This window comes from Ischnura elegans, chromosome 7, assembly GCF_921293095.1.
Source record: "Ischnura elegans chromosome 7, ioIscEleg1.1, whole genome shotgun sequence".
In the NCBI taxonomy this organism is placed as follows: domain Eukaryota; kingdom Metazoa; phylum Arthropoda; class Insecta; order Odonata; family Coenagrionidae; genus Ischnura; species Ischnura elegans.
The window spans coordinates 117716042-117739096 of record NC_060252.1 but is presented as its reverse complement, the minus strand read 5'-3'; the positions used below and the strand labels follow the sequence as shown (position 1 = coordinate 117739096).

Genomic DNA, 23055 nt, shown 5'->3' with positions numbered 1-23055 from the left:
GGCAAAAACTTTGAAAAAGGGACAGAGCACGTTCTCTTGTAAAGGTGAGGTGTTACTAGTGGTTTGGAAAGACAAGAGGGAAGTAAGAATGATTAGCACTGTTCATAACGCCAGCATGGGTAACTCAAAGGTAAAAGATTGGGTTACAGGACAGGCAATCAAAAAACCCACTTGTATTATAAAATACAACGAGTGCATGAAAGGTGTTGACAGGGCGGATATGCACTTATCCTATTACTCCCTCATGATAAAAACAATGAAATGGTAGAAGAAAGTCGTGCTGTGGCTAATAAATTGCGCTCTTTTCAATGCTTCCAGAGTTTATAAAACCCTAAACAAAAATAATGGCATTCGATTCAAAGGCTTTTTGCTCCAGACCGCCAAAGAGTGGGCAGCGAGTAGGCAGGAGTCGAGTGAATCATTCTCGGACGATGACTACGATGATAAGCCAACAGGACGGGCCCCTTCAAGAGATCACCCACAGCGCTTATCGAGAGACCTTAGCAAACACCATCTTGTTCCTATTGTGGAGAAGGGGACGAAAAAATATCACACAAGAAGATGCAAAATGTGCGCTTCGAGAAAAATTAGAAAAGAAACAAGGTATGTGTGCTCAACTTGCGGCATTCAACTCCACAAGGGAAAATGTTTCATGGAGTATCACACCAGAAAGAGATTCTGAAATTATTTGTGAGCATTACATTCAAAATTGCATGAAAAAATTTTAATTTTTAAATAAGTTATGGCATTTTTTCGAATGGAAGGTTTGCTCAGTGAGTGATGTTTAAAAAACCACCGGAACAGAGGGTTAAAAGGAATTTAAATACCCCGGTACGCAACGTGTTAATGTATAAATGATGTTACTTTCTATTCATACACATCGTATTTTTAATTTAATAATAAACAGTTGGCTGAAAAAAATAATTTCTATTTTTGTTGAAAAATGAGTATTACTGGAAAAATTAGTTATTTAATAATATTAAATCTACATAAAAAATAAATGGATAATAATTATATCAGTTTTCACTTCTGTCGGAACGGGCCAGTCCCACGACTGCCCCGTTTTTTTATTTTACTTAATATCAATTAGGATAGGGTTTTTAAAAAAAAAGACTCGGTCGGAACACATTTTTCGGTTTTCTGATATGTTGCCTACTTCTCGAGCTATTTGCGGCAAAATATCCCGTCCACTGAAAATTGTCATTGCACCACTGACTCTGGCCATGCGGCTCACCGTCTCTCCGCTCCTTTGCTTCGTATCGCACGGTCCTTTCGCGTGATTTGTCGAACTTGACTTTATTGAAGTGTTGAGAATCCACAAAATTGAAATGGAACATAAATTAAATCAACTATCTCGTTCGCTAGTAATCTAGAGCTTGGATAATAAATTGTACTGAGGGAAAGATACCAAGTGATACATTGGTTTTTCTAAAACTGGGACAAATAGTTTACTGGCACCACGTAAACGTTTTGTTTATTGGACGTCACGCTTATTTATAGCCTGGTATTCGGATGGGCGAAAAAGGGGCCTAGATGAGGCAGTAAATGTTTCTAGGTTGGTTTGAAAATTTGTCAACTGCCGGCAATGCGTTATGAACCCCTGAGATAGCAGAGGTTATCCCACCCGAACAACAGAAGGGAATTTCTAAAGCTCGTACGATTTTTTTTTACGTGAACAAAAATCTTTGAATGCATGCCTACTATCTTTAAAGCTATTTTAAATTATAAATGTTTTTATGAAAAAGGTTTTCTAAGTCTGTTAATAGGAATATATATGGTTTAGAGGAAATTCAATACCCAACGCCTATGCCACCAGGAACGCATCCCTATCTTCCCATTGTTAAAACGCTTTCATATAACGCATTTTCGTATAGCGCAAAGATCCCAAGGAACGCATCCCTTGCGCTATACGAGGCATGGGTGTAATGAAGGTTATTTTCGTTTCCTTCGCAGGTAAGGTTTAAAAGTCACTGCAACACAATAATCTGTTTTGCACAAATTTTAAAAATATCACTCAGCCACTTCCTTACCGAAAGAAATGCTCTTACAAGCAGTTGATGATCTGTACCCCTTTTCCCTCTCCTTTCTCAACGATTTTCGACAATATATTAGGTGAACGCGATTTGTTCAATATTTTTGCTAATGACGTCCAAAGCCATTTTTTCCATAACGTTTATTGCATTGACAAATTCCTTTTCCTCAGCAGCAGAGAAATAGGAAGTCAAAACCCATCACCCTTACTTGGGCGTTGAGATGTGTCTCATTTCCCCAGGGTTCCAGAGACATGTCGTTGTACAGTACTCCTAGGAATTCGGTAAAACAAGGCTGCCCACGAGTAGTTTTGTTCCCGATTGTAGATCATTTAAAGAATATTCAAGACCTTCAATTGAATAGGTTAGTCCAGCGCCCTCCTGAGTTTTCCGTATAGATACCGCCATTATCTACAGCTGAACAAAAAGGTTGCGTTGAAGGAATATTTAAGCTATTGATTAGCGAGGTTAATTTATATAACAAGTATCTCCATGTCATTTTCATTAATTTTCAGGAAAATACGTAGTAAAGTCAAAAAGCCGTTTGATATAATGAAAGAGTAATTTAAAAAGCGCTGGATACTGTCGAATATATTAAATAATTACTAGCAACACCCCTATAGGAGTGGTAGATTCCAGCTGGAGCTAGTAAAAAGTAAATAAAAATAGTAAAATACAGCTTGTGAAAGGCGTTAATTCACTCTAGTTATAGCGGAATATAAACAAAAAGTTATTTTGTCATATTAATGAATTATTTTTACCCGTCCTACGGAATGGATAACCATGAAGGCAATATCGCAAAACAAAAACAAAGGCACCACGCTAAAATTACAAAAGCACTTTCAAAAGATAAAAGCAGAATCATCATTTACATGTGAATAGAATCGCTTTAAATATTGTCGCCACAAAACGTTCTTTGGGTACGTCTGGGACATTTCCCAACGCCCGGGGTACGATAAAGTCTATCTTTACGAAAGGAGCAAACGTGGTAAAATGCCGTCGACGCTGATATGCCAACGAACGCAGCCATTGGAATAGCTATCCGTGCACATGAAATTATTGGAATCAGCCAGCAAAATGAGTGATTTCTGAAATTTGCTTTCATATTAAATGTAATAGGATATTTAAGGCCGTTTAATAGGAGGTACTTCCTCGCGACTCCGATGGATTAATATAAGAACGGGACATCAACGAGCCGCGGCATACCTTTTTTATAAGAGCTTGAACCTTGTAAATGGGAGATAGAGTTTGTTCTAGCCTCAATGCTAGCGAATACGCGTCTTTCAAGATAGTGAAGCCAATATTTTTCTCGGGGTATAATCGTACGACCTTTCAGAAGGATGCTATATAAATTTTCTTTCATGATAGCTTTCACTTACTCCGATGACTTGATGATGAAAGGAAGGGAAAACCTCTGAAAACTAACGTAGCATTGCTGAAGGATATTCTGACAGATGGGGGGACAACATCTGGAGAAATTGATTTAGCCTTACATCATCGTGAGAAATCTCGGAATCTTTTGAAAGAACTTCGCATAAGTACACTCAATAATATATTAATTCCATTTAAATTGACATTCAATCGACATTTTAGCCTCACGTATTCACTCTTCACTCATTATCTGGAGATTTCTCTCGCAATTTCTTCAGATTTCCTTATTAAATCGTTCAAATGGAATTATTGTTGAGAGAATTTATAATAAGTAATCGACAATACTAACACAGACTCATGTAAAATCCCTTTTCAGGAATATCTGAGGACCTAATTACCCCCTTTTCTGTAATTTTGAGGGCCGTATCGAGTGGACGTGAAATAAATGATACAGTTTTCTCAGCTTGTGGTCTGAAAACAGCTACATTCTAAGCTAAAATTATATTTTTCCCTTGATATTTCCGTACCAGAAGGTCCATGATCCCCTGGCGAGTTTGCTTCCCGCATCACTTTTGCCTATTTTTAATTGATATTGTGCTCCTAAACAAGATTGTGGCATACGTCATCCTAAATAAGTTTGATTGCATCTTTACAACACACCGTTGATAAAAACCTTCCTTAATTTAATAATACTTAAGACCTCCGATATTTGGCCAGCTTTTTTCAATTTTAGCCCACTGTGCGTCGTGTCCTTGGCTTTATAAAAACCAAGGGTTTAGATATGCTTCTTCCGAAATGGAGTTTAATTAACTCATTTAATGATTTTGGCTAACTTTTAGAATCCTAGTTTCACGAAGTTCACTCCCATGATGATTTTAATCTTTTTTTACAGTGATATTACGTTTAGTTAACAGTAGTTAATAGTTAATTGGAATAATTTCACCCATTGAATGCAATAACAGCTATATACTACAAAAATAACAAGCAAGAGCGAGGTTTATAAGATAGACATATTTGGCAACAGCGCAGGAAGCCAAAAAGATACCGCGGTGGTGGTAAATATACAAAATGGATTCCAAAATGATGATCAAATGTAAAAAATATACTCCGGAGGCCATAATGATTGGATATGAAATGATGCCAAAATGTAACCTGTCTGTACGGATCCAAGATGCACGTATATCTCCTGCAAATACATAATTTTCGTAAAACAAAATAGTACGCAAGGTAGGAAATCACTCGGTTGTTCAACATACGCGATAATATAGCAATATATATAACTATTTCTGGTGGACGCCAAAACGATGCAGAATATATATATATATATATATATATATATATATATATAAATCCCGCTATCATTTTGGCACCCGTTAATGAGCAAGTTGCATTCAATCTGGCGTCCGAGTGTAATTTGGCGGCCGTATGCCGGACGCCGGATTACAAACGTGTAAAAATCGCTGGAATCGACTAATTACATCATGTAGACCCCATTTCCGAAAATTAGTGTGGACGCCAATTTGTTAGCAATATGTGCAAATTTCGTATATTATTAGTTCGGCATAATTCCGGGCCGAGCGGCGCTGACCGCGGTGAATACCCTGCCCCCGAATGTCTCCGTGCAGTCTAAGCAGCAAGTGGCGTCCACTGCTTGGCAACACCGCTCTGCCTGGTTCTGCTATGAATTTCTCTCGCCCTAGCCTCTTCGAGGAGTTTTGATCCCTCGGCTGACTGCGCGGTAGCCGAGTGCGCGTCATCCCGCGCTACCGCTCCAGTTTTTACCTGGTCCAAGGTCAGTTAAAAGGACTTGCGCACTGGTAACTTCAATAACAACATTACTGCTATCACGGCATTTTAATGGGCACTAAAATAATTCTTTGGGGGGATTTGAGTAAAATAAATTACACTGAAAAAACACTTTGGATATGAGAGTCGTAGGTTTGGGTGTCACACCCAAAGCTGAGGTGAAGGAAAGGACTTGTCCATACATTTGGTTGTGTCACCCAAAGGGAATGGGTGATGAGGAGTTGGATGTTCCAACTACTCCTTTGGTTGCTACATCCAAAGAAGATGGACGAGTACTTTGGGTGTGAGAACCAAAGAGTTGGGTAGCTCATCAGAACAACGTTTGGATGCCGAATGAAAACTTTAGATCACCTGCCCAAAAGATGGCGCCCCTACCCCTTCCTCCCTCCTGTTCAATTCCACTACACCTTAATATTGTTCTTTTTCAACACATTTTGAAATAGGCCACTAAGACAGTGCAACTAAAAAATGAGAAAACCTAGCTCTGTGATTATCATAATATCTATTATCACATAATTCAACATATTGTAACATGCGCGGGTGGAAAAATAAATATCCATATTTGTAGAACACTAGAAAGAACATTTATTTCCAACACACAGTTACATAAAATTCACTCCAAACACACAATTTTTCTCAATCTCTTCTTGTTCATATTCTCCTTTCCTCGTCAATAAACTCCGTGCCAACGCTCTCGATGATTACTCCGGAAGGCTCTCGATGAATCCACCGTTATAATATCATAAAAAGTGCACAAAACACAGTGAATTAATATCATTACCAAATTTTATGCCAATAACATAAAATATTATTAAAATACAATCACAGCATATTATAAATATCATCGGGAAATACAAGAAACGTGAGACAATTTAACCTCAATAAATAAAGGTCAATGTTAATAAGCACAGCAGCACTTCCGACAAAATATGATCTGAGAGTTTGAACTTTGTTTTAATAAGCACATAGAGATAACAATGGGAATATGAAGAACTCATAAGCAAAGGGTGGTAGTGCGGGCATGAGAATTAATGCAACATGGCGGTGAGAATAAACACAAAATGGCCGTGAGAATAAACAACAACTCGCAACTTACCAGCGAACACATGGATATAGGCTCCAAGTCCAGCCTTCGATAAGAAATTCGCCGTCCCCTCGTCCATAATCTCGAGCAGCAAGAGCAACGAAGCACAAGCGGCAGCAGAGTTCGCCCGTTTTGCCCACAACAAGTCCACACGTGTCTACGGCTTCCACGGCTGAACACAGAACTGCGGGTGCTAGAGAGCTTCATGAGATTGCCACCAGAGCGCGTAACAATAGATTTAAATTTCGTACCTAAACCGGTTGAGTGCACTAACCATAACTTTGGTTCTCCCATCCAAAGGACGATGACTGGACGTGTTTGGTGTGACATTCTTTGCCTTTGGTTCTCACATCCAAAGAGTTGGTTCTGACGTCGCATGATTATTGATGGCGCATCCAAATCTCCCCGCCCAAAAGGGTTTAGGGTGTAGCATCCAAACCTGTTCTCTCAGTGTAGGATTAGTGTATCAGGAAAGCCGTCTTTTCAGTATTAATATTTTGCGCAAAAAAATCAAGAGAAATAATGAATGCGGCTGATTTTACTATCCTCTAAAAGTATAATTGGATACCTATGTTCTTAATCATATAGCCACTCGCATATTTTCTTTATTACAATAAAATAAAAGAAGGCCTAATAGCAGAGGGAGGAGGCATGGGAGGAGAGACTCACGATCTGAAGGTCCCCGCATGTCGTATGAATCGAAAAACTAACGCTGTATTCGTGGGAACGAAAAATAAGAGCGATTCTCAGACGAAGGGAAGGCAGGAAGCTTGAAAAAATAAATGAAAGTCAAAGAGCAAAGGAAGGGGGCAGGGGAGGAGTGACTCATGATTTTGAGGTTCCCGTATGTCGTATGCATCGAAAAAGCAACGCTATATTCGTGGGAACGTGAAATACGAGCGGTTCGCAGACGGGAACGTGAAATATGAGCGCTTCCCAGACGAAAGGAAAGCAGGACGATAGAAAAAAAATAAAGCCAAAAAGCGAGGGAAGGTGGCAGAGGCGGAGTGACTCGGGATCTCAAATCTATTTTTATTTCGTTGGAAGGGGGCAGAGCGGGAGGACGTAGGAGAAAATGTGGGTGAGTGGAAGGGGTTCCCCTAGACCGGTAAAAAATATTTATTTTATTTTATGCAATGGTTTTGAGGTTTATTGGGTAATTCATGTCCATTTTGTACAAGTACCTACGCATAATACTCACGTGTTTTGAGTAAAAAGCAAATTGGGTGACTATCAATTTAAAAATGAATGAGATACGAGATAACATTAAACACATCGATCTTAAATAACATTAGTGATTCATTTTATCTATATGTCAGCGTCAGTAACATGGTCTGATGTAGCAATTCCATATGGCGCATCTACAGTTTTATCTACCACTCTACAGGTTTGGGTGTTAGACGATTTTAGTAAGATATTCTGGAATTATGCTCCAACGTAACCACTTGTAAGAGCTGTTTGTTCCTTAACATACGTACAAAAACCCACGAAACTTGAAATTGCATTCCATTAATCATAGAAACTTGTACCACTGTTATTTATGCTCCTAATACTTGTTCTGTAGGAAGAATGATCTCGTCACTAACGTCAGATTTTCTCTCTTAGCATTTGTATTTCGATAAGAAATAATTGGCGAGAATTACAAACATTCGCTTTTCTCATTGTAACAATGGTAGTAGATCTACAAGCCAAAGTAATTCCGGGGTGGCTGTGAACCGAAGTGCTTTCTTCGTGAGGCATTGGTTCTTAGTCCTTTTACTAACTCATTCTTTGGAATAGTTAAACATTTCTTCCCACGGCTCCGCAACCCTTTGGCCAAGACTAACGCATCATATACATAAGAGAACGAAATTTATTCAGCTGGAAATAGAAATATATTTTGAGAAATCAGAGCCTCATTCCCTGAGGATCTCATCCACATTTAATGATGCGTCTGATTTCATTACAAGAAAATGGATAATTTGGAAAATCAAGCCTGTTTTTTCTAGAGAATGGTACCCCAAAGGTACTATTAATCTCACTTATAGCGGATTCAATTTATTTTCGAATTTAATGAATTTTTCGTGACAAAAAGACCTAATTAGCAACATTTCACTCGTAATAATGAAAGTACTCTCGAAGATGGACATTAAATTAGTTTTTAATTGGTTGAAGATTCCAAAGGTATTCCTCTACATAGCCCTGAAAAATTCGGAAAGAATATTTTTACTACGCACGTACGGCAAATGTGATTCATTTATTCCATTTGCTCGCAGAATGTCAGTAGCGGCATTCATAGGAAACAAGCAAATAATATCATGTAGACCCCACTGTTCAGCCTTCAGATATTATCAGCAACGTAAAAATAATGTATTTTTTAACACTTCGTGATTTTAATTATAATCGATGTAGAAAAATTCACACAAAATAAGATAAAGGGATAAGTTGAAATAATAGATTGAACTGGGGGATAATAGCATAAAATTGTCACTTAAATCCTGCTAATAGTTCCAGTTTCAAAAATTCTTATAGACCAAGTTCCACGATTTAAGTTTCGATGGCATTTAAAATGCTTCATTTGTACTCCTATTTTCCGCCTTTCATTTCAATGAATTTCATTCCATAGATTTTCAGTCACATATCACATTCTTAAATCGGTTTATCAGAATTCTCTCTTACAAATGGAGTCGTCATTTTGAATCAGAAAAGAATCTTCCAAGTACACCCATGCCTCGTATAGCGCAATTCTGATATAGCGAAAATTAATTCTTCGGGGAAACATCCCAACGCAGTGTAGCCTAATAAAAAAAAATTTAACGCTCCCACGATAAAAGGTTAACTTGCGCTAAGTACGCACGAAATTGCTACAATTTTACGCATATTAATAGTACTGCTTGCTTCATCTTTTTTGTTTATACATTATTCGAAATCCATTGCTGAGCAATGGCCAAAAGCATTACTCGTCATTGAGTCCATATAGCCGGCCTACCGAAGTAGTTTACCTCGTATCCTTAACAGAATGACAATTCATGGTTAAATAAAAAACACAGTACTGTTCCACAACCTTATAATTTTGCAGTCTACTAGTTTCAACGTTACAACGTCATTATCAAGACGTTGTAACGTTGAAACTAGTAGACTGCAAAATTATAAGGTTGTGGAACAGTACTGTGTTTTTTATTTAACCATGAATATCTCATCGTTCCACCAAGTAACGCCTAAATCTGTTGAGAATGACAATTGTTAATTTAGATCATTAACTATGCCTGGAGCTAGTGGAAGTGAGTTAAGAGAAAGTAATAAGGTTTGAGACGTAATTTTCGTCATCATAGGCTATCGGGCGATTGACTTCCAGGGAGAGGGTCTACGCTTCAGCCCTCAAGGTCATCGGTAATCACGGGGGAGAAATAGAGGGGTGGTGGAGTTGTTTTGAAAAGCATCAACACACAAAGGGTCTGCTATAGAGTCTCAAACACAAAAGCTTCGTTCCCTCTCAGCAGTCTTAGGCCCTCTGCGTATTAGGAATACAGTTCCGCAGTAGGAGGTCATTTCGATAAAGCCATAAAGAGTAAACGTCCAGAGAAAAATGGCAAAAAACAGGAATGCAGGTAGAAAAATCAAGAAGTTATCAAGGAAAACCATAAACCTAGAAGAGAAATTGTAAGAGGTAAATTGCTTTGAAAATGGAGAGCGTGAAAGCAATATTGCGCGGAAGGTTAAACTCGCGATGTCTTATTCTGAATAAAGACGAAGTTAAAACATTAGTGATCTCAGCTGCACCCACTTCCGCCAAGCGCTCAGCACATACGGAAAGTTCATTTTGAAATACGAATAGGCAAGGTTGGTAATCGCTCCGAGACATTTAGTGAAAAATCCGGTTGCTTTCAGTGTTTTACACGGCAAGCAAGTATTTTCAGTGCGGCGATATCAGGTGAATCTGCAAGTGTTGATTGCGGAGTCGCCGCAACATTTTCTGATTAACTCCAAGCTGTGATTGAAAGTGGCTCCTTTCTTCCTAAATTAGTTTTTAGTGCTGACGAGACAATAATGTTTCGGAAAAGAATGCAATCTCGTTCATTCATTTTCAGGGAAGGAAAACTGCGTCAGATTTCATGGCATTTAAACACTATTTCACGTAGCTGCTAATGCCTAACGGGACTTCAAATTTAAGCCAGCTCTGATTCTACATTCACACACTCGGCGAGCAATGAAATGGTATTCAAATAAGCAATAGCCTGGTATTCGGATGGGCGAAAAAGGGGCCTAGATAAGGCAGTAAATGTTTCTAGGTTGGTTTGAAAATTTGTCAACTGCCGGCAATGCGTTATGAACCCCTGAGATAGCAGAGGTTATCCCACCCGAACAACAGAAGGGAATTTCTAAAGCTCGTACGATTTTTTTTTACGTGAACAAAAATCTTTGAATGCATGCCTACTATCTTTAAAGCTATTTTAAATTATAAATGTTTTTATGAAAAAGGTTTTCTAAGTCTGTTAATAGGAATATATATGGTTTAGAGGAAATTCAATACCCAACGCCTATGCCACCAGGAACGCATCCCTATCTTCCCATTGTTAAAACGCTTTCATATAACGCATTTTCGTATAGCGCAAAGATCCCAAGGAACGCATCCCTTGCGCTATACGAGGCATGGGTGTAATGAAGGTTATTTTCGTTTCCTTCGCAGGTAAGGTTTAAAAGTCACTGCAACACAATAATCTGTTTTGCACAAATTTTAAAAATATCACTCAGCCACTTCCTTACCGAAAGAAATGCTCTTACAAGCAGTTGATGATCTGTACCCCTTTTCCCTCTCCTTTCTCAACGATTTTCGACAATATATTAGGTGAACGCGATTTGTTCAATATTTTTGCTAATGACGTCCAAAGCCATTTTTTCCATAACGTTTATTGCATTGACAAATTCCTTTTCCTCAGCAGCAGAGAAATAGGAAGTCAAAACCCATCACCCTTACTTGGGCGTTGAGATGTGTCTCATTTCCCCAGGGTTCCAGAGACATGTCGTTGTACAGTACTCCTAGGAATTCGGTAAAACAAGGCTGCCCACGAGTAGTTTTGTTCCCGATTGTAGATCATTTAAAGAATATTCAAGACCTTCAATTGAATAGGTTAGTCCAGCGCCCTCCTGAGTTTTCCGTATAGATACCGCCATTATCTACAGCTGAACAAAAAGGTTGCGTTGAAGGAATATTTAAGCTATTGATTAGCGAGGTTAATTTATATAACAAGTATCTCCATGTCATTTTCATTAATTTTCAGGAAAATACGTAGTAAAGTCAAAAAGCCGTTTGATATAATGAAAGAGTAATTTAAAAAGCGCTGGATACTGTCGAATATATTAAATAATTACTAGCAACACCCCTATAGGAGTGGTAGATTCCAGCTGGAGCTAGTAAAAAGTAAATAAAAATAGTAAAATACAGCTTGTGAAAGGCGTTAATTCACTCTAGTTATAGCGGAATATAAACAAAAAGTTATTTTGTCATATTAATGAATTATTTTTACCCGTCCTACGGAATGGATAACCATGAAGGCAATATCGCAAAACAAAAACAAAGGCACCACGCTAAAATTACAAAAGCACTTTCAAAAGATAAAAGCAGAATCATCATTTACATGTGAATAGAATCGCTTTAAATATTGTCGCCACAAAACGTTCTTTGGGTACGTCTGGGACATTTCCCAACGCCCGGGGTACGATAAAGTCTATCTTTACGAAAGGAGCAAACGTGGTAAAATGCCGTCGACGCTGATATGCCAACGAACGCAGCCATTGGAATAGCTATCCGTGCACATGAAATTATTGGAATCAGCCAGCAAAATGAGTGATTTCTGAAATTTGCTTTCATATTAAATGTAATAGGATATTTAAGGCCGTTTAATAGGAGGTACTTCCTCGCGACTCCGATGGATTAATATAAGAACGGGACATCAACGAGCCGCGGCATACCTTTTTTATAAGAGCTTGAACCTTGTAAATGGGAGATAGAGTTTGTTCTAGCCTCAATGCTAGCGAATACGCGTCTTTCAAGATAGTGAAGCCAATATTTTTCTCGGGGTATAATCGTACGACCTTTCAGAAGGATGCTATATAAATTTTCTTTCATGATAGCTTTCACTTACTCCGATGACTTGATGATGAAAGGAAGGGAAAACCTCTGAAAACTAACGTAGCATTGCTGAAGGATATTCTGACAGATGGGGGGACAACATCTGGAGAAATTGATTTAGCCTTACATCATCGTGAGAAATCTCGGAATCTTTTGAAAGAACTTCGCATAAGTACACTCAATAATATATTAATTCCATTTAAATTGACATTCAATCGACATTTTAGCCTCACGTATTCACTCTTCACTCATTATCTGGAGATTTCTCTCGCAATTTCTTCAGATTTCCTTATTAAATCGTTCAAATGGAATTATTGTTGAGAGAATTTATAATAAGTAATCGACAATACTAACACAGACTCATGTAAAATCCCTTTTCAGGAATATCTGAGGACCTAATTACCCCCTTTTCTGTAATTTTGAGGGCCGTATCGAGTGGACGTGAAATAAATGATACAGTTTTCTCAGCTTGTGGTCTGAAAACAGCTACATTCTAAGCTAAAATTATATTTTTCCCTTGATATTTCCGTACCAGAAGGTCCATGATCCCCTGGCGAGTTTGCTTCCCGCATCACTTTTGCCTATTTTTAATTGATATTGTGCTCCTAAACAAGATTGTGGCATACGTCATCCTAAATAAGTTTGATTGCATCTTTACAACACACCGTTGATAAAAACCTTCCTTAATTTAATAATACTTAAGACCTCCGATATTTGGCCAGCTTTTTTCAATTTTAGCCCACTGTGCGTCGTGTCCTTGGCTTTATAAAAACCAAGGGTTTAGATATGCTTCTTCCGAAATGGAGTTTAATTAACTCATTTAATGATTTTGGCTAACTTTTAGAATCCTAGTTTCACGAAGTTCACTCCCATGATGACTTTAATCTTTTTTTACAGTAATATTACGTTTAGTTAACAGTAGTTAATAGTTAATTGGAATAATTTCACCCATTGAATGCAATAACAGCTATATACTACAAAAATAACAAGCAAGAGCGAGGTTTATAAGATAGACATATTTGGCAACAGCGCAGGAAGCCAAAAAGGTACCGCGGTGGTGCTAAATATACAAAATGGATTCCAAAATGATGATCAAATGTAAAAAATATACTCCGGAGGCCATAATGATTGGATATGAAATGATGCCAAAATGTAACCTGTCTGTACGGATTCAAGATGCACGTATATCTCCTGCAAATACATAATTTTCGTAAAACAAAATAGCACACAAGGTAGGAAATCACTCGGTTGTTCAACATACGCGATAATATAGCAATATATATAACTACAGTAAACTCTTGATTTAAGAAGCAGGATTTTACGAAGTTTTCGATTATACGAAGTGATATTGCGGTCCCGGTGAAAAGCCTATGCTAAATACATGGCGCTATTCGATTATACGAAGTTTCGATTATACGAAATTTTTTGAATTTACGAACCTCGGCTCGGTCCCTAGGAGCAAATGGCATTCGTTTATACGAACTACGGCGAAAAATTTGTCACCAAAACTAGTTACGCCGGCGTAAGTAGCTAAAAAATCAGCGCTTCCAACTGTGGTCCATCAAAAGTGCGAAATCGTAAATGATAATGCAACTTTGGAGAGAAATGGGTCGCCAAAAATCTCACTGTGGGAATTTAGGGGGAGTAGGAGTTCAGTTAAAATATCGCGGCTGACATTATGCCCCTATTTACGTGCCTGTTCGTAAACATAGCATCGACAATAATTCGTAGTTTAACATGTCAGGAAGGTCGCGCGGAGTATTTCGTACACCCCTAATTAACCCTTTGCACTGCTGTGAACGTACTTCGAAGACTACTTGACTACTTTTCGCCGAAGCACTTCGAAGGGTCCCTAATCTGGGACGCCTTCCTCGACGAGCTCACCCTCGCTGGCCCCTGAAACTGGGCTATTTTTTAATGCATTACCTGACACAACCCTGGGTTTCAAAGGGCAAAGGTGCCATGGGGGGAAAAAGAGTAAAGTGTGTGTTACTGTGGGGCTGTGCGTCAACCAAACGGGCACGGACAAAATAAGCCCGTTGTCATTGGGAAATTTGAAAGGCCACGGTGCTTAAAACATGTAAAATTGGAAGCCCTCCCCGTTTTTTACCATGCAAATAAAAACAGCTGGATGACCCGAGAAATTTTCCAGCAAACGGTTATACGTCTACAGAGAAAAATTGCTGGAGAGAACAGCAAAATTGTTTTAATAATGGATAATGCCACCGTTCATAAATACGTGGAAGATCTAAAATTGGCTAATGTTCGAGTCCTCTTTTTACCCCCGAACTCGACTAGCAAGTCCCAGCCCTTGGACCAAGGCATTATCCAGGATTTTTAAGTCCTATACCGGAAGGAGCTTGAGCGGTATTACTTGCGATGGATCGGTATGTATACATTCATCTATTTTGCTCATGTGCGTTTGGATATCGATTTATATATTTTTATTCTTGATTATCATTCTTTCAAATCTATTTGCTACTTTTATAAATGGGAACAGAAATTAATAACATCCCGAAATGGACGTTGATACAAGAAATCCGCGCCATAATATCTTTCCGTGTATATATTGGCCTTTGTGAATGAACAACTTAAATATCTTAAGTACTGGGCTCTATTTACCGCCAATTTATATTTCAGGCTTCTCGTAATGAAGACGCACTTCCAAGTCTAACCATGAACTTTCTTCTCACGTGCTTCCCCGTTCTCCCATGCTGGGGTTCTGTCTTTCCAAAGCCTTCCCTTCCCTCCTGCCGCCTTTGGCTGATCTTGCTGACACCCACCTTACGCATCCCAAACCCCTCCTTCCCCAGCATTTCCCATTCACTCCCTCCCTAAGGAGACTGAGCTTGTGTGCGTCGCAAAAAAATACGGCCCCCAAAAGTAGACTGAGGCAGAGCTGAAGGCCATTTCCCCACCCTTCTTTGTCCTGCCCCCTTCACCAGTCCTTGTGCTGACCACACTTCTTCCCTCAGGCAATCCCCATCCCACTCTTATTCACCCCACCCACTGGGAACGTTCCCCGATTGTGGAGAAGGGCATGGTTCATCTTTACCTGCAACGGGGGGAAGTTATTAACTGGAGTGAGGCGGAAGAAGTATCTTCCACTATCTGGAAAATGGTGCCGCGCTTATAATTGTCTCTCTTCTTCTCAGCTGACTTTTCAATTGAAATTATTTTCTTTGCTCTTTCCACACTATATTTATTTACGATTATGGCGCGACTATTTTTTAGTGCTAAAACTGAGAAAATCTTTTCTCTATGTAAATGATCCTTTGCCTAACTTTCAATACGGCGGAGAAAGGAACACGAAAACTAAATGAGGTGACGGAACAGGTTTTTGCGAGTCATTTTTTGGGAATTCACGCTAGCGAACCAATACTTAACCACGTGGAGAAATGATAAAACGTCTCTTGTAGGAAAACAATCAATGTGGATAATAACGTTCCTATCTACATTTCTCCGATACTGTAAGATGTTTCTCCTGTCGTTTTCCGGTTGGAACCTTGCTCCTGTCGGCATAAAAGGAGAGAAACGTACTATATGAACAGGTCACCTCACACCCGGTATGAAGAATAGAGTCCTGATGAAGAATTAAGTCTTTTTTGGCAACGTCTGCGAAGATGATGGAACACAGTAGTCGGACGGAGAACTCAAACAGAATTTACTTCAAATATTCGCCAGAAGATAATCACATCCTACGTTATTTATGATCGTAATTGAATCTCAGTGAAAATATAGCACATTCTGTTGAAAATACGAAGTAACTCGAAATATTAACTTACGAAGGTTATTTTGGAAACGGGCTAAGACCCTTGTTTTTCTTTTTTTCTCGTCACTGAGCGATAGAGGGCGACATAAATGGCGGTTAGGCCTGCTGCCGCTAAAATTCCGTGGGTGTCAGAAACAAATATCTATCTTTTGCATACTTAATAGTAGCTATTGGCTCCTAACCACAAATTTATTAGGTACTGTTAATTCTTATAATAAACATTTCAATTCATTATTTGATTACGTTTTCTAAACTGGTCGGGAATTTCGCGGGACTTTTTAAAAAATTACAGACCAACGTCCGAAAGTCCGAATTTAGCGTACGAAAGTCAAGTAAAAGGTGTCAATTTTGAACGTACGAAAGTGCACATTGTACGAAAGTCGAGTGTACGAAAGTTGAGGACCGCCTGTACTTAATTTTTTTTTAGCTGTAAATGGCTGGTGTCCTAACACCGCCTGCCACACGCCTTTTAGGCGGCTTGCGGGGTATTATGTAGATGTAGATGTATGGAGGTATATGATGTAAAGAGGTTCACGACATAAAGGTTTTACTGTAAAAGGTTGTAATTATGGAACGAAAACCTCTCTCTATTTCTCTTTCTCATTTTATCGGCCGATTCTGACGACTTCCATGAAAATTGGGCCTGCATTGAATGTGATAAAAAAAAACTTTAAAACACACACCATTATTAAAATTTCCCGGGGCGGGACCCCTGTTATATAAAACTATTTTTGAGGCAAGACGCCCCCCCTCCCCAAATAACACGGCACCCCTGATTTAAATACATATATAATTTTTCTTTTGATCCATTAATCATAGTTCTAAATTCAAGGTTGAGAGATTTCTTTAAGGCTTTACGAAGAATTTCACAACTATTTCCAGGTTTTTTTTTCACAGTAGATAAAATTCGCGGCTTATTCAAGATTTTTAACCCTTAAACCGGTGACGTGTGGTCTGAGAGACCGCTGCGTTTCTAAAATTGTGAATATTTTCAAAATTAAGATTTCAAAATATCTATAATTCTCGTTAGCTTCATATTTTTGCATAACAAGGACATCCCACTCTTAAAATTTAACATTCATTTTTATTAATTTCTGTAAATTTGCAATTGAACTCGATTAGCGGCCTGTGAGACCGCACGCCACTTACCTAAGAATGCATCAAGAAAAGGAATAAGCGGGATAAATTTCATGGCTACTTACTACTTAGCCTTCCAACTTTAACATTTAAGGCCTTTTTTGAATCTGGCGAAATATGGATACATAAATATAATAATTATAACTCAATTAGTGTTTTTGGCATCAGTTTTTTGATCCTGCTTCAAATCACAATTTTTTATGACAAATTGGTTCGTAATTGGGAGTGTAAAGATTTTAATATAAGTTTTAAAATAGTTAAGCATTCAAAGAAAAATTAAACAAAACAATAAAAATGGCGTAGAAATATTTTATGAATTTTTGGTTTATTGCGGTCTCCCAGTTCATTCAAGTTTGATTTACTCTAATTTATAGGATATATACAATTGGAAGAAGTAAAAAATTTACAATATGCTGACATTTCAATAACATGATAAAATTCTCAAAAAGATGATGCGATAAGTCCAAGAGACTCACCTTGCCCGCATTAGGGTTAAGATATCCAAGACATTGAAGATATTTTGTGCTCTGTGGGCTGGTGATGCGTCAAATAGTACCTTAGTAATACATGATCATCTCGAATACGTACTCCAGGAATAATACGATATCGTATTACTCACAATTAGCAGAAATAAGCACATTTGAATCCCAGCGCTGCCAGCTTTATTAATAGAAGCTCAAATAGTAGTTAATAAACACGGACAACTTTGCTAATCTTACAACAAAACAGAGTAGCCAGAGGCAAATACGTACTGAATGAATTATTAATTTAGCAAATACAGTACAACCTCGATATAACGACACCCCACGGTGCACTAATAAACACTCGCTATAGCGAATAGTTGCTTTACCGGAGGTGGAGCAAATAATAGCCAATATGCCTGTTGCGAACAGATATACAGGAACAGGAGTGGTGCGACGACAGATTAACATCTATCCGATAAACGTAAGCATAAATCCAGAAGAAAGGTGATGTTTCTTTGCATCACTGACTGTCCTTACTCAAATAACGACTAACTATTCAAACAATTTATAAGCGCCGCACTGAATAAAAATCATGCAAAGCATTGTTTCGTCAATCATTATATTTATCGAACGACAGTTTACCACATAAATTTGAGACTGAGCACTCCATTAACTTCATTTCTAACAGATCACTAGCAATTACAGAGGTTAAGGAGTCTTGATGAAAGTCTTCCGGCGGTGAAACCCTCGCTATGGCGAGAGCCAACGTCGAAAGGGTCTCGTAAAAATGAATTTTTTAACACGCTTATTATAGGGTCAATTGACGGTGCATCGGCTATCCCTCATAATAGCGGGGGTGTCGCTATAGCCCGTACTTGCTTTAACGAGGTTCCACTGTAGTTTGAACTATCATTAATCGATACAGAATAATTTTCAAATAATAAAATAAAATGTGTGACTACTTTCGTTCGTATTAGGGTTAATGAACAAGCACTGCGCTTACCTTTGGGCAATGGGGACACTTGTACGTGACTCCACTGTGTTGCTTCATGTGGATACGCAGAGCATTCATCGTGTTGTACTCCTTCCCGCAGTCTGCGCACTTGAAGTCGTGCAGGTCTTCGTGCGTTGCGCGGTGACACTTGAGGTGGTCCGCCCGCTTGAACTTCTGCGTGCAAACTTCGCAGCTGAAATTCCTCTCCTCCGAGTGAACGGACAGCACGTGGCCGCGCAGGTAGTCCTTGCGCGAGAACTGTTCCTGACAATGGGCGCACGTAAAGGGCCTCAATCCCTTGTGGACAGCATTAACGTGCATCCGCATCGTACGCTTGCGGGAAAACCTTTGAAATAAGCAAAACATCAAATGAGTTAGGGCATTAATGAAAGAGATTTACTATAGAGTGGTTTCCTATAATGTATTTTTTATTGCCTAGATCGAAAGATTATTACTCCTACAGTACTCATTTCATGATCTTAGATTTTTAAATGATGATATCTATTTTTCGCGAGTAAATGAAAAGTGAAAATTTTCAAGCACACGAAAACGCAAAGGCTAAGTATGAATGCTGGGAAAAGACCGTGTGAAATCATTCATATTCAGGCTGCTGCCATGCGAGGCCACCTTGGTGCAAGGCTATGAGCATCGATACGACGCAGGCTGCTAGCAGGTAGCAGAGTACACTGCTAGCAGGTAGTGTATGCCTTAAATAAGGATTATTAATATCCTATCAAACAAAGGAAACTTTCCGACCTTAGCCAGTTTTAATAAGAGATTATTAAGAGAAGTTTCCCTGAGCTCTGTGCCTCATGCATGCATTGGTAATCTCAGACGATGTAAAACTCCTATCTACTCGTGTAGAAACTAGGTCCCAGTGGCGTCACGTGGAGTGGCATCGCATGGGTGCCAATCTGGCCTTTTTCTAATGAGGTTAAAATTGACCATTGCCATTCGTCTAAACTGGGATTTCTAAAACCAAATAATTTGTACATTATGAACGCACTAATGGTGGGTAAGGAATCGCAATCAATAGCTTTCGTTTTCTTTGCTGAAGGAAACTGTACCCTATTAACTTCTTTTCCGTTCTTTTCTCGATAACCCATGATTCTGCTCCATAAATAAGGATAGGTCTTGTTATGGTCTTATAAATTCTCAGTTTGGTTCCGATGGATAACATATTTGATGTTAGCAGTTTGTCATGGTCAATAGCAATGTCAATCGCGAAAAACAGATATGGTCATTTAAAAATCTGAAAGTGTGAAATACGTACTCCAGGAGTAATAATCTTTGTATTTAGGCAATAAAAAAATAATAGGAAACCACCCTATTGTTAGAGAGGTCATTCTGGAACCTTTGTAAGTGAGATAACTCTGGGAGCAAGAAAAAAATGACGGTCCCTTGAAGTAGGAATTATCAAGGTTTGACTGTACAGTGAGTCCTCGTTTAACGTAACTTACCATTCCTGAAAAATGTGACGACAAACGAAATGACGTTAATCGAAGCATAATATCCCAAAAGAACAATGTAAAAATTGAATATCGGCTCCTAGACCTCACAATTCCTACACGAAAAAAATGTTAGCATATCAGATCTGGGGCATTTTTTACAGTGGGAATGCCAAACTATGGCATAAATACGAGTTCCTGTCTTTATTGACGACAATAGCAGCAGTGACGTTATTAAATCCTTCTCCATTTTTGTATCTTCCCGCATTTGCTTTTCGGCTTCGCTATGGAGTGCAGTCCAATGAATGCTACCAGACGCTACAGACCGGGGATCCCGTGCCCCAGTCCATAGGCCCTACGTTCGCTACGAGAATTTCTTTTCAGACCGGTCAGGAGCGAAATCAAAATGGCGGAAATGAGCGAGGGCGGGCAAACTGGGATTATGAAATCGAAGAGATGGTTTTAATTGCGAATTAAGGCGGGCGGGCGTCGCCTGGGCATCATCATCACTGAAACATCGTCGCAGTAACAGGAACCAAAATTATTGTGAACATTGTTCTCTTGCACATTTTCTTGGAAATGTCTCTGATGCTAAAATTTGCCAAAACCGTAATCGCAATTAACAATATACACACCGTTTTACACTTTGAATAGACTGACCGTATTACCGCCCACGAAACAAAAAACCTGCAACGCCTGCCGCTTCGCCTTTTTTCTCGCGCGAAATTTAAAATATGTGACGTTATCGCGAAGCGAAGGGGCGATAAACGAATCATGGTCCTAAAATTTTCGTGACGTTATCGCGAAATGACGTTAAATGCGGTGACGTAGAACGAGGACTCACTGTAGACGGTTTAACTCTGGAACCGCCGATCTTTCCAAGCCCACCAAAACCATGGCATGGGACGTTTTTGTCCCATTGATAAAATACTAATAATTGACGTTTTTTTGTGGCTTGTGTGAACAAAGCACGTGTTCAGGTAATGTTTAAAACGTTTTATTAAGTATAACTAGGATTATAGTAAACTTATTTTGACATGTTGGTTGCAATCTCAGACCTGCAGACACGCCGGGCAGAGATGACGCGGCCGGCGTTGCGTGAGTAGACGGCCGGCGCAGTGCAGAGATTATTCCCTCCTGCACTTCTAACTGGCAGAATAACGATATCTGTGCATCGATCCCCTTCGTAATAAACTGTTATCATGCTAAATAGAAAATAAGTCTACAGAAAAAAACTGAAATTGTATGTTTGCCCCACATGGAACAAAAAAGTCCCATCCTGCGGTTCAAGGTAAATCGTCGTTTTTTTCTCGCAAACCAAACATCATACAATATTTTCGATACAGCTCGAAAGAGCATAAAAAATTAGTATGATCCAGTTACTTTCAAATGGATTAAAACAGGAGTGCATGAATGGCAAACATTTGCAAAGGGCGATGGGACAAAAAAGTCCCGTCCGCGGTTTTAATGTTAATAAATAAATAAAAAGAAAGGAAAGTGACTTGGAGAGACCTCTCACCGTTTTCCGCACTCTTCACATTTGAAGAAGGGAGACTCCTTTGCGCCTTTTGCGTGCACTTGCTTCACGTGGAGCCTCACCTCTCATGCCGTGCTGAACTTGCGTCCACACTCGGAGCACGCAAAGTTGCGCAGGTTGAGGTGTAACCGCATGATGTGCGATTTGAGGCTAGCTTTCTGCTTGAAGACCCTCTTGCAGTGATCGCAAATGAACCTCAGGTGCGTCTTGTATACGTGCTTGGTCAAATCCTTGCGGCTAGAGAACACGCAGTCACAATCTGCGCAAGGGAAGCTGCCAGGACCTCCTGGGACATCTGCTGAATGAATAGATTGTCATTTGTTAGTAACAAAAAAACAGTTGGATTTTAACAGTTGCCATAGGACTTTCTACAGTTACTGTTGAATTTTAATAGTTACTGTTGGATTTTAACAGTTGCCATAGGACTTTCTACAGTTACTGTTGAATTTTAATAGTTACTGTTAGATTTTAACAGTTACTGTTGGATTTTAACAATTACTGTTGGATTGTCTACAGTTACTGTTGAATTTTAACAATTACTGATGAATTTTAACAATTACTGTTGGATTTTAACAGTTACTGTTGGATTTTAACAGTTACTGTTGGATTTTAACAATTGCCATAGGACTTTCTACAGTTACTGTTGAGTTTTAATAGTTACAGTTGGATTTTAATAGTTACTGTTGGATTTTCATAGTTACTGTTGGATTTTAATAGTTACTGTTGGATTTTAATAGTTACTGTTGGATTTTAATAGTTACTGTTAGATTTTAACAATTACTGTTGGATTTTCTACAGTTACTGTAGGATTTTAAAAGTTACTGTTGGATTTTCTACAGTTCCTGTTGAATTTTAACAATTACTGTTTAATTTTAACAGTTACTGATGGATTTTAACAATTACTGTTGGAATGTCTACAGTTACTGTTGGATTTCATCAATTACTGTTGGATTGTCTACAGTTAGTGTTGGATCTTCTACAGTTCCTGTTGGATTTCAACAAATTCTGTTGGACTTCAGCAGTGACTGCTGGGTTTCATCAGTCACTTTTGGATTTTCCACAATTTCAATCTGCAATTTTCACGAATACAATCCAAAATCAAATCTCTGAGGGATTTGAATCAAGTCTTTGACTCCATATTCACAGAATTCTTAAAATTTTAAAAATTCACTGAGTGCATGAATGTACAAGGGCATATTGAAAAGCAAGTTAAATGGAAAGTAGAAGCTTTTACATGGCGGAAGGGCTCCATACATGGCCCTTATATACTGGTTACTAATCTTCCAAAAGGTTCTCATTGAAA

General features: G+C 38.8%; 1 protein-coding gene across 1 annotated transcript in view; it reads right to left on the bottom strand.

The window, feature by feature from the left end:
- The window catches only part of LOC124163077 (zinc finger protein 239-like), a 33568-nt gene extending 12456 nt beyond the window's left edge, over positions 1–21112 (bottom strand). The window contains exons 1-2 of the mRNA XM_046539864.1: positions 21060–21112; positions 18777–19113 (exon numbers count right to left, since the gene is read on the bottom strand). Coding sequence (XP_046395820.1) covers positions 18777–19113; positions 21060–21112 — 390 coding nt within the window. The remainder of the gene's footprint in view (positions 1–18776; positions 19114–21059) is intronic.
- Between the last annotated feature and the right edge of the window lie 1943 nt (positions 21113–23055).